This window comes from Lissotriton helveticus, chromosome 5_1 (genome assembly GCF_964261635.1).
Source record: "Lissotriton helveticus chromosome 5_1, aLisHel1.1, whole genome shotgun sequence".
Classification (NCBI taxonomy): domain Eukaryota; kingdom Metazoa; phylum Chordata; class Amphibia; order Caudata; family Salamandridae; genus Lissotriton; species Lissotriton helveticus.
This window is the reverse complement of record NC_136065.1, coordinates 2,054,435,141-2,054,449,341: the sequence shown is the minus strand read 5'-3', so window position 1 is coordinate 2,054,449,341 and position 14,201 is coordinate 2,054,435,141. Positions and strand designations below refer to the sequence as shown.

At 46.1% G+C, this 14,201-nt stretch overlaps 1 protein-coding gene across 3 annotated transcripts in view; it reads right to left on the bottom strand.

Moving 5' to 3' along the window:
- Positions 1–202: 202 nt before the first annotated feature.
- LOC144756276 (transmembrane protein 268-like) overlaps positions 203–14,201 on the bottom strand; it is a 112,772-nt gene continuing 98,773 nt past the window's right edge. For all 3 annotated transcript variants that reach the window (XM_078645934.1, XM_078645936.1, XM_078645935.1), the window contains 3 exons: positions 12,399–12,488; positions 10,924–11,130; positions 203–8,316 (listed from right to left, as the gene is read on the bottom strand). In XM_078645934.1, coding sequence (XP_078502060.1) covers positions 8,152–8,316; positions 10,924–11,130; positions 12,399–12,488 — 462 coding nt within the window. In that variant the 3' untranslated portion in view covers positions 203–8,151. The remainder of the gene's footprint in view (positions 8,317–10,923; positions 11,131–12,398; positions 12,489–14,201) is intronic.

Below are 14,201 nucleotides of genomic sequence, written 5' to 3'. Positions count from 1 at the left end.
GCGCAGACCAGGTGGATCTCGGACAGAGAGGAAGATCCGAGTTACAGTGTATCGCAAACAAGAAGTAGCCATACATTGAAGCAATAAGACAAACTGCCCTTCAGGCTACTGGGATAAACAATTTTTCTATATTTCAAAAGCATGGCAGCATGCTAAATCCGCGAGGCAAGATCTAAAAAAGACAAAAGCACAGGAAGCAGAATTATTTATCATCTTTTATTTAAAACACAGTCATTTAGATCCAGGGCAGTCTTATGAGCCACAGAAGACAGGTAGCAAAACACATTCAAACATTTATATGGAGATTGTCAAACTTTTCAAACTCATGAATAAGTAGTGTTATTGTTTCTGAAGAACTTGGTGACAGGCAGTACCTCCCAGAAGCATAGCTTTCTTTGGTGCAGGAGCCGGTGCAGTGCTCCTGGATCCAGAGGCCCATGGGCCCATTCAACCCTCATTACTGCTGCAGTTTGCAATTCAAACAGCAACAGAGGGCCTCATTAACTTCTTTACACTTGACTAGGCCCATGACTAACTGGCCACACTACTGGTAGTTCCTGTGTGTTGGAACGCAGTTCACACTTGTATCATATTTTCATGAGGGCAGCATGGTGCCACACTGCTGGTATTTGAAAACCTTCTTGGAGGCAGAGTAGGGGAGGACAGGGGATTTATTCTGCACACTAGAAAGAATTGTTAGGATAGTGAGCCTCCTTATTGCAATTGCAGTCCATGAATTTGAGGTAACAACATCTTGTTCTCCCCATGCTAGCCTCCCACAAGCTAGCCTATCTTCTCTACTTTGACACCAAGAGAAGGAGGATATCCATCACAAGGAGGAGGGAGACATTTTTTAAAGGAGCCCTGTGCAGACAAAACAGCCATTCCCTTTATTGCTGCCGTGCATCGCTAACAATGACCATGGGTATTTTAGACAATTGGTTTGTTTGAAAATGTCAGCTGGGTTTTGAGATGTGTCATCACTCACTGGATAGTCTGAAATGTTCCCTAAGGTACAGAAAATGTCTGGAACCCTTAAAGACTTGGCTGCTGCATTTTATGAACTAATTTTTAAATTGAAACAATGTGATGTCCTTTTTACTCCAATAATCTTTGTATATAAATAGGAATATTTGTATTGTACGTCCAGTAATGTATTATGTGCTTTGTACATTTTTATAGAAGAATTGTAACTTTTTATTGTTTTCTAGTATGTAAACCGAATAAAGTTTATTGAAACAAATACTGGATAGTCCCTTCAAACAACCATACCATCCTTTGCATCCCTTAACTTCCTCACTGAGGCAGACTATGTCATCATAGTTGATGTTTGAGATTACGTTAGTAGGAATGTATTAAGACCTAGAATGGTGTAGTACATTAATCTGGGACCGGCTGAGACAGACACACTCATTTTACACAGTACTCAGAGGATAAGCTTGTTATTGAAACTTGAGTACTTATGGTTCTTAACGTAAGTCTAAGAAAGGATTAGGTACCCGCAAGGCCGGCTTTAGTGCTGGTGGCGCCTGGTGCAACAATCATTTTTGGCACCCTACACCCCATGACTGACTCTTCAGATTCTCTCACTACCACCGGGCAAAAGTGCCCCTCCTCTCATAAGTTATTGCTAAACACAGTGCCCCCCTGAGGTCAGCGCCGCCTCCACGGGTCAGCGCCCAGTGTGACCGCACCAGTCGCACTGCTCTAAAGCCAGCCCTGGTTACCCGGGTTCACAAGAAGATGTGAAATGCTGGGGAAGGCACAAATTGTGAAATCCCTCAATATTCATTCGTCTACATCAAACATCCACTTCCCCATCATCTAGATACTTGAATATGTGGCCACTATTTCCATCATCAAAACTTGAGCACTGTCGTAAATCTGGGGTCTTCTTCCAGTAAACAGGAATAACCACTGTGCATCTGTAGTTCCCTGCATGATGCAACATTGTGTTCTCTCCTCAGCTGCTCATTCGCAGCACAGCACTACATCAGGAGTTAAACCACCAGTGGATGTAACTCCTGATACCGTTTCATGTAGAGAAAATTAGGCTTAATGTACGGTAACACCACATTTTCACATTTGTCTGATGCACTTACTACCAGCTTTTTGCTGGTGATAATAGCAGATGGTTTTGGTGTTAAATGCAGGCAATTTGGAGCATTAAAGGAAAAGGTATCCCACGTTAAGTTAATGTTTCAGCAGGAAATAAATGAGCTCCTTAGTTTGGTTGTACTACTGAACATCAACACCAACAATACTGTGGTTCATTAAAATCAAGGAACAACATTTCAGAAGATAAGTGCACATTGGCAAGTATAGACATAGTATTCCTAACTCCACATCTACATACCTTGAAGATATAGGTACCACATAGGTACATATAAGTGAATTTAGGTATAGAAAATATAGACTTGCTTACTTGTCAATATTTTATTTTTTATATTCTATCCTCGATATTGTGCCCCATCGACATTGTGGTTTCGCTATTCAGGGGGCAAACACATTAGGATATTCCTTTGTGCCTGTCTCACATCTTCTTGAATTATGCTACTGAGGTGACCTGCATAAATCTTCACATAAGGAGATTTGACACTAATCTTGGCACTCTTACGAGCAGGGCCTCAGAAAGGCTACTTTACAACAGAAGGCAACAGAGTCTCTTTTTGACACTATCCAGAATACCATGGACATGGAAAACCCTCTCTGGTATGCATGCACTGTCTGTGAATTAGGGAATGAGTGAGCAGCTGAGCAGCTGTTGATACTTCTTTTGTGTGCGGATCTCACTAACCAAGTCATTAGTGTATTCAGCATGGAATGTCACTCAGACTGTCTTTTAAAGATGTGAGCAAAATTACAAAAATAATGAAGTGGTATATGTGTGTGCTGGACATGACCCTTCTAAGGTGAATTTACCTCAACATTTTTTGCTTTCTCCTCCTAGTCTTTGCCGACTCTCGCAGCATGACCGTAAGAATCTGGGCACCTTCCCCCTGTACTGCAGAGGGAAGATGCACGTGCCCACCTACCTGCATTAGGCAGGGGGTGTGTATGCGATGGGTTTCCGTACCACACCTCCATACACCCCTTAACCAGGTACACCACATACCTGGGGTGGGTAGGGCACTGGTTAGTAGTGGGACATAGCACTAAGCAGGGCCGGACTGACTACCCGGCAGTTTGGGATGCTGCCGAACTGGGGGCTGATTTAATTGCAGTGGGGGCTGATTTCGTTCATCGAGACCTGCGTGTGCTTCGAAACAATGAAAGCAAAACAAATTTTGTTTAGTACACGCACGTCCCCATCAACGAAATCAGCCCCAGCTCAGCAGCATTCCAAACTGCCCGGTAACCAGTCCAGCCCTGGCACTAAGTGTGCCACCACCAGATAGTCTGTCAACTATGTATCAGGTCTGTCATTGTACACAAGCCTAGGTTGGCATCACTTGCGCCTCAGCCAACCCTGAGTGGGTTATCCCATACCATGATGGCAACCCCCCAGGGAAGCCCTGAAGGGGGCAGGGGAGGTAGTAGGCTGAAAGCCAGGTGAGTATATATGGAAATTCCCTGCCCAGGTAGTGAGGAACGCCCTACGTGGAGTTTCTCCTGCCTTGGAGTTCAGCTTTTCCCAAAGGATACTCCTGTGGTGTTGCCCATTCTCTTGAGTGGCCTCAGGGCTCTGATCATGTCCTCACTGTCAAGGCAGTGTCTAAGTGAGAGCGCCTTCTTACACAGGCTAGGAAGAGGCGCTGACCTGGTTTTCTGAAACGTGAGCCGGTCTGCCAACCCTGATCGGGGATTGCGCACGCACACCTGTGGGTGTGCGCACCGGCCCTCATGCTGTTTTGAATACGTGTCCCGTCTGCCGTTGCAGGCTCAAGGATATGCCCTGGCACTTATAGCATTTTGAATGGGTTCGCAGCCTGCCATCGAGGGCCGATAAGGGCATTCCTGCATCCCCGGTGTCTCACATCAGGGTCAGGACGGCCATTGAAAGCCTGTGTCAGTGTGCTTGCACCCAGGGTGCTAGTGGCAAAGTGCCCGGTCCACCATCACAGGCTGGGTGTGCGCAAACCCCCCTGCAAGGGGCCTTCCCTTGTCCAGCGGGTCCAGGCAGGGTGGTGTGCGTGCACTCACACATAAGATCCTAGGGCCTGGGTAAGGCCATGTGCCCGGCCTGTCCTTGCCGACCAGTGTGTGCGCAAGGGCATCTATTGTGATTAAACTCATGAGCAGCCTGCCATTGCAGGCCGTAGTAGGTGCGCACCTGCACCGATGGTGCCTGTGATTGTGTGTGCTGCCTGCCATCACAGGCTGGTGCGTGTGCACTGACATCCGTATTAGTAAACCCGGCACTGGAGACTATGTGTCCAACCTGCCATTAGAAGGTCTGTGTGCGCACAAGCGCACATGTGCCTGGTTTTGAGAAATACCAGGGTGTGTTTTCAGTACCTATGCGGCTTGCTGTTTCATAGGCTAACATGGGGAAGTGGTTGACATTACTTCGGGCTGCAATAGTGGATTGCAGTGGAGCCGCCTCATGAAGTTTCCTATCAATGGAATAGGCATGCCAAACCATTCCCAGTGGTAAAGGGGGTTTTGGCATCACTCGCTTAGAAATTCCACTTATAGAATATGGACATTTTTATGCTCTAAGAGTCTTGTGTGCTGTGGTACCTGGCTGCGGTGGAAACCAGGGGTTGGAGGTGCAGAACAACAATACCTCTGCCATTTGAGGGCTGGATGGGATAGATTGGAGAGGTTTTGACACTTAGCCTCTCGCAGCCAGATCATAACCCCACTAAAGATTAAGATCTCCATTCCACGGCCCCAACGCAGACAGGCCTACAATTTAGGAGAGACATCTGTGGTTCAAAGGAAAACCCCTTAAACAACTCCTAACTTCAAAGACACACAACAGTATAACTACTGGTGCCATCCCTCAGCAAAGGGGGAGATACGCTTATGAAGAAGCAGGACTGGAGAACTAGGGCTGGGTGGTCCACATTGCCAGAGGACTCTTTTGACACATGGAGGATTACTGCCATTGTAGGGGACCATGTGCCCTTTCTGAATAGTGGCTGGCCTGGGCCGCAGACCTGTTGAAGTGTGGCACCCCGAAGTGTGCTCTCCAAAGGCCCATCGGCAGGCCTCCTGTTCACCTGGAGATCTTAGGGATATCAAAGATCTCCCGTGAGGGACCTACACCTTTACCTGTGACATCTGAAGCGTGGTGCCCTCTCAAGTGCCCACATCAGCTACTGAATCCCAACTGGTAGTGAGGTGTGGGCGTGGAATTAAGACGTGTGTCTTGAGACAGGATTGTCTGATGTGGAGCCCCAGAAATCTTTCCTGCATCTAAGACGTATGGTTCCTGTACTGCAGAGATTCTGTCACTCATAAGCATCTAGTTGGTGATGAGTAGATTCACCAGTTGCAGGACCCCACGTGGCCCATTTAAACGATCGTGCCGCATCTCTCTCTTGCGACACGCCGACCCTTGGATGTGGGGGTGTACCCTCAGTAGTGCTTTATTCTACCATATGTGCGTCTGCTGGACTTGCACCTGTGTGTGACTGGACTGGTCTGGTGTAAACTGTATCATCGTGCACTGGACGTGGTGCCTCCTTTCCAGGGAGGTACGGAATTTGCAACCCTTCATTGTGTGTGACCAGAATTGCCTGTTGCAACAAATCTCGCATTGCACTGGTCATTGTGTCTGATTTTCAGGGAGTTATGGAATTTGCAACTCTTCGTGTTTGAGACCTAAAGTGTCTGGTGTGACTCATACCAATGAGCACCAGACACTGTACCCGGATTGCCTGGGCACGACCCTGATCATAGTGTACCGCTCAGAGTGACTCCTTCTAACGAGAGACTCGCCTGTGTTACTCCCCATTAATCTGTTGTTCCATTTTTACCCTCTTTATGGCGGACCAACTACCCTCTCCATACCTGTCCCCTCCCGAACACATCTTGGTGCTAGGGAGTAGCGAGAGAGATTAACTGGGTTGAAGGAATGCTTCAGAGACAGTTCAGAAGTGGATCAAGAGACTGCTTGACTGTACTGTGTTTTGAGAGGGTGAACTTCCAGAGTGGCTGCTAAACTCCCCTTGCTTACGTCTACCTCCTAATTAAAACTTGTTACATATACCTAACTGCTTCCCGAGGACCCAGACTAAGTGTGACTTCCGCCGCATGCGGCCTAGTATTCGGGAGGAAAATCTGCTTACCTTCCATCCAGGGGTATAGGGCAATCAGGGTGAACTAGAGGGTGGAGAGATGCAGAGTCTGCACGGTGTTATCATTGACTTGCTGGATACCAGTAGCACTGCATTAGGGTGCTGAGTGCTTATGTGTGTGTAAGACCGTTCTGTTCCATACGGACTGAGCTGATGATACCTCCTTGCACCGTGTTGCGGTGCGGAGTGAGGGTGTGTGAGTGAGTGGAAGTGGTGGACTATGGGTTCGGACACAATGGAATATTTGAAACGCCGAATTTCTTTCAGAGTGCATGAACTGCCTCTCCTATAGTCTGTGGGTTTACTCACATGGCTCTGACCCGTGGTGGTGCTAAAACGTGTTCTTGATTCTTGTATATGCATACTCTGATATTGTTGTAACCCGGAGTGCATCCTATACCTTTGTGGAATTGTATTATCATTATTGCTAGGGTGGGCCTGGGGTGGCCAGCATACACCACTGCATTAGGGTACTCTCTCTCTGTGAGGGGGAGGGTTTAGATTAGGAACTGTCCACAGTGTCTATTAATATCACAACAATACAAGTGGGCCTCGTACTGCTAGTAATATTTCCAAATGTGTTTTATGCCCAAAAGTAGACGATGTTCATATTATAATGACTGAATATGTGTGTTGAATATAAATGTTATTTACATACATCCTGTGTGCAGTCTCTTTTGTGATGATCAGTGTATTTACTGTGAGTGACTGCTGTGCCTTTGCTTTACACATTGCCTCTGAGATCAGACTGACTGCTCAGTGCCAAGCTACCCATGGGTGAGCACAGGTTATACAGCAAGTGTAATCACCCGCTCTTAATGGGAGCGGTAGAATCTGCCTGGCTGGGGGCATCATTTCAGCCAACCAGAAAGTGCTGGTTCCAACAGTGTGTTTGTTTGTTCTTTTCTGCGTTTGTGTTTTCACTGGAAAAATACCATAAATTTGACACAGCTGAACAATGTCACAAAATAAAAACTGAGTTGGTGTTACACAAACAATGATCATTCCTAGTTCTTAGTCCTTCTGCCCAGAGAGGACAGCCTGTTGTGTCCTTCAGTCAAAGGATGTGGCATTTGCTGATTACATATGTGATGTCAGTGATGTCATCAATTATCTAATTTGTGCAACCATGTGTAAGGTGATAAGCAATGTATGACGCAGGTGGGAAATATTTTTGGGGTCGACCTGTTATTTTGCCTCAGTATACTCCCTGCGTTGACATATTACCACATCATATTTGGAAATCCAACTGAAGGTTCTTTACTATAGAATCCACATCTTAAACTTAACCATAGACTAAATGGACTTTCAATAAAGAGTTGGCAGTGGCTAGGATAAAGCAGGCAGTGAGGTAGAATGTCTATGTGATACAACACACGCGTACATGGAAAGATACATCCCATGAGGTGTATTATTTTGAGTTGACATTTTTCATGTCCAGATCCTACATGTAATTGATTATGCCTCTGGAGATTGGTGGGTTGCATATTCATTCTTGAGAAGACTCTTCATGTTGCAGGGCAAGATCTGAATGATTTCCAGGAGATGCTTCGCTTGAGCAGGCAACCCTCTTCGTTGACCTCACTCCGTGACCGACAGAGCTGAATTTTCACTCTTCGCTCCAGCTATGTGCTACTAATTCTGAATTTACTGCCCAGCAGCAGGCAAGTATTCCCCAAAAGAGTTCCCATCTGTGTCTCCTCAAGTCATTTTCTATGATTAACTCCAATGGGGCGATATTTTGGTAAACAATATTGAGGACATGATTTCAGATGAAAACAGAATTCTGCTACCACACCAGTGACAGGAGGTGAAGGGAACTACATCCCCGTGGAGTGTTGATAGGTTTTGGTTCTAATGCTTTCACAGCACACAGTGTTTTCACTCACAATGGTTTTAAAGGTCAGAGGCTGCAGATGTTGGTCAGTGTGGACTCTATGAACTGACAAAGGCAGGGGACCCCGGCCTCCTTGGCATGCAGCGAGAAGCTGGTCCGAGGTAGTCTGTGTGTTACGAGCAGTTTCACATAGAGAGCACTGTGCAAGGATACAAGCTGAGATGCTACTGCCTGCACAGGAGGGAAAAAAACAGAGCAAGAGTCCCCTCAGATTAATCATCATAGAAAATATCTTCAGCATTATAAGTTTTGTGACCCCCTTCACAGTTTGGATGTATGACGTTACAACGCACACTTTTACAACGCATACCTTTACAACGCATTTTTTACAACGCAACATCCATTACAACGCATTCCATTACAACGCATGCCATTACAACTAAATTTTTAAAACTACATTTACAACACATTCCATTACAACGCATAATACCTTTACAACGCATCCCATTACAACGCATAACATTACATTGCATGTTTGGTAAGTATTGGATAGTGTAGGGGTAAAAATTACTATTCTAACTCCAGGGGGTGCAACAGTAGTGTAAGTGTTGGATAGTGTAGGGGTAAAAATTACTATTCTAACTCCAGAGGGTGCAACAGTAGGGTAAGTGTTGGATAGTGTAGGGGTAAAAATTACTATTCTAACTCCAGGGGGTGCAACAGTAGGGTAAGTGTTGGATGGTAATGTTATGCGTTGTAATGGTATGCGTTGTAATGACTGAGTTGTAATGACATGCGTTGTAGTGGTGTGCGTTGTAGTGTCATGCGTTGTAATGGTTGCGTTGTAATTGCATGCGTTGTAATGGATGTTGCGTTGTAAAAGTTTTGTTGTAATGGTAGTGCGTTGTAAAAGTGGCATTGCAAAGGTTGTTTCCCTCACAGTTTGATTGCTAGGCGTAGTGAAAACCGCTTGAGTGTGTGGCCATCTGCCCACTAGTGAGAGGCCGTGACCTGCCTTCTAGTGGCAGAAATTGGGTGTACTTAATGTGTGCTATGTATGTAGCCTCACAGGTCCCCTCCATGTGAACATACATGGTGCCTCAATGTTGATTAAGGATAACAAAGACCCGATGAGCCCCCAGTGAATGTCTGAGTACCCACAATGCTTCACTGTTGAGAAACCTGTAAGTTGGAGACCACTGGCGATGTCCACCACAGAGATAAGGGGCTCTTTTTAGGGAGATAAGTCCAGATCACAGGCCCTTGAAGAGGCCTCTGTGGGTTAATCATGCTGTGCACTCCCTGGCTGTACATGGCACTTCACCATTGTCAGGGTGTGCACTCTAGGACTCCAATTACAAGGCACTAAACCCAAGAGTGCTATGAAGGGATACCTCTACCTATAAGTCTCACCATTAAAAGCAGCAGGGGTGCCTTGGCCAGAAGGCATGGGCCTATGAGTTACCTAATAGAAGACTGTCTCTCTCCCTCTCAGCTTTCATTGAGGGGGCACCCACCTAAAAGGGGTTGGCAGGAGCCATGAGATAGGAACTAGAACTTGGGGCTGTCTAGTCTAATTCATCGACAACGTTAGCAGCCATGTGTTGTTATTGAAACATGTTGCACACTTACTTTCCCTTTTTTCAACTCTCTGATGTGGAGACCTGCCGTCCACTGCTCACAGGGACCTGCAGTCTCTCACCGGTTGAGTTCAAATATAACTCCAGCTTCAATAACAATCAGACCGCAGGTACACGGCCTCGGCCTCCCAGCCATTTGCCATCACATTATCGATGCCACGAGCAAGGACATCTCATGCAGTCTCTCGACCACCTGCTTGTTACTAGGAGATACATGCAGTTATCCCACACAGAACTGCCATGTAAGAGGCCGACCCATAGGGTGGCAGCCCAGCTAGTGCCCCAAGCATGCATACATGCCAAAAGAGACGTTTAAAGAGGGAGACTCATGATTTTTTAAGCCAAATTGGGTTGCTTTTAGCTGTTTCCGCCTGAAATTGTCTCTGCTTCAACAGAAGTCAATGGGGAAAATCCATTCCCCCGATTTGTTTTTAAAATCTTCCACTTCCCCGCTGTAAAATGGTGGCATGTATGAACATGTCACCCGCTTACTGTTCCTCTTCAATAATCTCCTGCCTAGTGTTGCTTTAATAGGTCTGAGGCTGGAACAGTCGGGGGACTAGGCATCGCCAAGGGAATAACCAGTGTCTCGGAAGAAACTTCTGTTCCTCTGACAAGCTTGGCCTTTTCTCCCTAGATCCTGTACCTAACCTAGGAAGCCATCTCAGGCCCAGACCACCTTCTCAGTTATAACACCCCCGGTGAAGCTAATACAGCAGATGCAATGACAGCGTAGACCCTGCAAACTCTAATCAGCCATCTACATCCTCAGTTAATCCTTCCACAACACCTTCAGACCAGGAAGCTATCAATCACTCCCCCTAGTAATCCAACCAACAACAATCACATTCACCAGACCCTCCTCCTCCAGGCAGTGTCTCCTCCACCCTCCTGATACCAGTGGATACCTGCAGTTACCTCTATCCTCACAGGCTATCACAGGACCATTGTATATAGCGCCAACAGGGCGATTTCATACTCCTTATCTAGATCACATGGTTGACTTGGCACAGAACGGAATAGTCATTATTTACCCTGTACGGTGAACCCCAACATGTAGTCCTGATTTTCCCACTGCGAAAAAATAACCTCCCAAATAGCAGTCTAATCCCACAATCGGGTGGCCTGATCAGGTGCATTCACGGGTCACACTTTGGATGGCAGCTCAAAGACATAATACAGATGGGGAGCAATTTACCTGCGGAGGTCCCACAGGTGCCATGCAGCATGCCAAGCTGGAGGTGGTCACTGGAAGCGGCCTCCCAGGGTCCGCGTCTCTCTCAGCCTCTAGTAGCGGTGTTTCCTCTGAATCCACACACTCGTCTCTGTTGCCACGAGGCCGAGGGCTTCCACTGTCTTGGATCACCACCACGCAGAGACTCCCAAATTTCCGATTCATCTTCCTCTGCCCATGGTTCATGAAAAGAGTCCGAAAAATTGTAGTAAAAATCTCACCTAGGACAAACTTCCAAGTGCCTCGATACCAAGACTTGGGGCACAAACAACATGACGACTGAACTCCAGTAGGCCATAAACATTGTAAATGAAACGCCACACACACTTCAGCACCGTTTATCTCTCAGGAAAATATCCTCAATGGTTAATTGGCAGCCAGCTCTAAATTCACATTCCAGCCTTAGAAAAATTGCATTGTCTCCTGAAACTGTACCATTATTTCAGCAGTGGCAGACCCTGGCTTCTGCAAGCTAAGGCCTCGTGCCAGTAGCATGGCATGTGATGCATCACGTGAGGTCCAAATGCCGTTTCATGGACACCGGTCTTTTGGGAAATCATTATGTGAAATTGGAGACAGAGATACATAGTTGCAATAAATCACACATCCAACAGATAGCCAGAGATATGGCCCTTGGGATAGTCCATAGGAGTCAAAGTGGCCGTCGCCACCTGTTTTTGACCCTTAGTGAGTCAGAGTTGGGGACAGTACTAGGGGAAAGTGACGGGAGGTGCCAGCCATGTTCGAGTTAGGCAATCAGATTTTCTATGCTCACCCTGAAGTACATGGTGTCACCCAAATTGACTGGCACACACAAAGGTTATGTGTACCTGATGGATTTTTGGTGGAACCGGGCCAGGCGATAAGAGTAACCATAGATTGCCTTGCCTTGGAGCGTGCAGTGCGCTGTGACACAGAGGACGAGTGCAGACTTCAGGCAGCAGCCCCTCTAAAAGCAACTTGGTCATAAAGACAAAGATTTAATCATAAACTATGGAGGGCGCTATTGCTTTTCCCAGGCACACTACTCTCCCTACACTAAGCAATTACAAAATAATTGAGAACCATGTATGTTTTGCCAAAAATGCCTAAAATGTTCAGTTTGACACCTCAACCACAACTGGTTGTGAATAGAAAAGGTAACAGTAATTGGTCCAAAATCAATTTCCCACCCAACGTAGCCCACTGACCTGCAACAATTGGCTTCAGATCATGGATGGATTGACAAGCCAATATAATTAATGCAGAGGATACGCTTTAGAATTGTAACTAACATGCATGATGGTCTTTCATCTACCAGTTGAGTGTTTGCTGCACTATTTTCCTTATTTGCATGATTCCTTTGAAGACATTAGTTCTCGCCCTATTGGAAGTGGATGGTTATGTAAATAAAGGCACCTTGGGGTAGTCTTCAGAGATGAAGAAGTCCTCATTCTTACCTGCAGATCTTGGTTGCTCTTGTGCTCTCTGTCCAGCAGATCCGTCAACCGGCTCAGACATTCAGAGACGCCGAAGTAGCAAAAGATGAGCTACGAGGAAAGCTAAGGAAAACATAGCGATTGGGATGCAGGGTGCATGGTAAAAAGCACTCAGCACACTCAGCCTGCATACTTATCCACAAACGTACACATTTATACATAAAGTATGTGCTGCTCGTGGCGGGGCGGTAACAAGCAAGATTTTGCTACTGTCAGTCCCCATTCTGGGATGAAAGGGCAGGTTGGGGCTAGTGGGGCTCAACCATGGCGATTGTTTGTCAGAGGTGTCCCTGAGCCTGTCCTACTATGATTCTACAAACCAGTTCAAGTTCAACCCTTTCCACATTTGACTCTCAGAGCAGCGGGTGAGCAGGCACAGGCTGCTTGGTGTAATGTGGGGTGCTTTTGGAAAAAGAAAGTCCTTTAACCTCTTGGATGCTATGGGAATTCCCCTGCTGTGCTGGGATTTCGTGATCCTCATTGGTTTATGACGAGCTGGGCTCGTCATGAGCGTGCGAGGAGGCTACTGCATGACGAGCCCAGCTCGTCATGAGCGTGGAAGGGGTTAATCACTGAGTTGCACTACATACTGTTAATATAATAATATTAAACAATGTTTAGCAAACCAAAGGTCAGTGAGCGTGGGGGTGTAGTCAAAGGTGTAGCTAAAAACAAAGGGTCTAGTTTATGAGGAACTGATATTGTGGGGGTGTTGATAGTACAGGAAAATTGGCGCCTTTCGAGTTTAGCGTAGTGTAAACTTATTTGTAGAGTCATGCGGGGCAAAAGGTGGGGGAAAACAACCTAGAACCCCCAATAATATAGGCCCAAAAGACCTGTCACGTAAATAATAGCCAGTCCTATGCACACGCTTGAGTGTTCAAATGAAAGTTCATCATACAATTGGAGCACATAAAAAAGATGAATAATGTCCCTTGTGGTCTTTTCTTTGTCTTTTATTCAAACAAATGTCCAGCCAGCACGTGTTTCGTCGCATGGGGAATACCCCTCGACTTCTTCAGAGCTGTTCTTTTCTGTGTATATAGTGTTCAAACACCTCTCTGCCGGTTATAATTCCGACCTGGTCAATTATTAAAATTTCCCTTAGGAAACAGTATGGGTTCTATGGCTTTTTTTAGTAGCAGAGATTTTACTTCCTGTTTGAGACGGTTTAGGTGATCCGTTGAAGTGTGTGGGACTTTGGAGGAGTGTTGATGTACTCCAGGCAGTAACCAGAATGGATAATATGAAGAACCCATTTGTCTGTTGTTATGGACTGCCACTTTGGTAGAAAATGTGACAGTCTTCCCCCTACAGGTGTTAAGTGGTTGGGGGGAACTATGGGCAAGTCACTGTTTTGTACTGGACGGCGAAGTACGTGAATTGAAACCTCTACCTCTGCCCTTGCCGTTGTTTCCTGTATGATTGCCTCGATAGGAACCCTTGGAGCCTGAGGGTTGATTATTGCCCTTGTAGGAGGAGGACGCGTTGTCTGAGGAAGTGGTTTTGAATTCTTTTTGATAAAAGGAGCAACAAAAGAAACCACGCCCTTGTGGAGACTGAAGTGCTCCCATGAATTTAGCCACTTCAGTATCCTTCTTCATTTTATCCAATGAAGTGTCTACTAAGGGCCCAAAAAGGTGTTCCTTGTCAAAGGGTGTATTTAGTACGGAAGTCTGAATCTTCGGTTTAAACCCTGATATGCACAGCCAGGCATGTCTTCTTAAATAAATACTAGTGTTTACCGCTCTGGCAGATGTATCA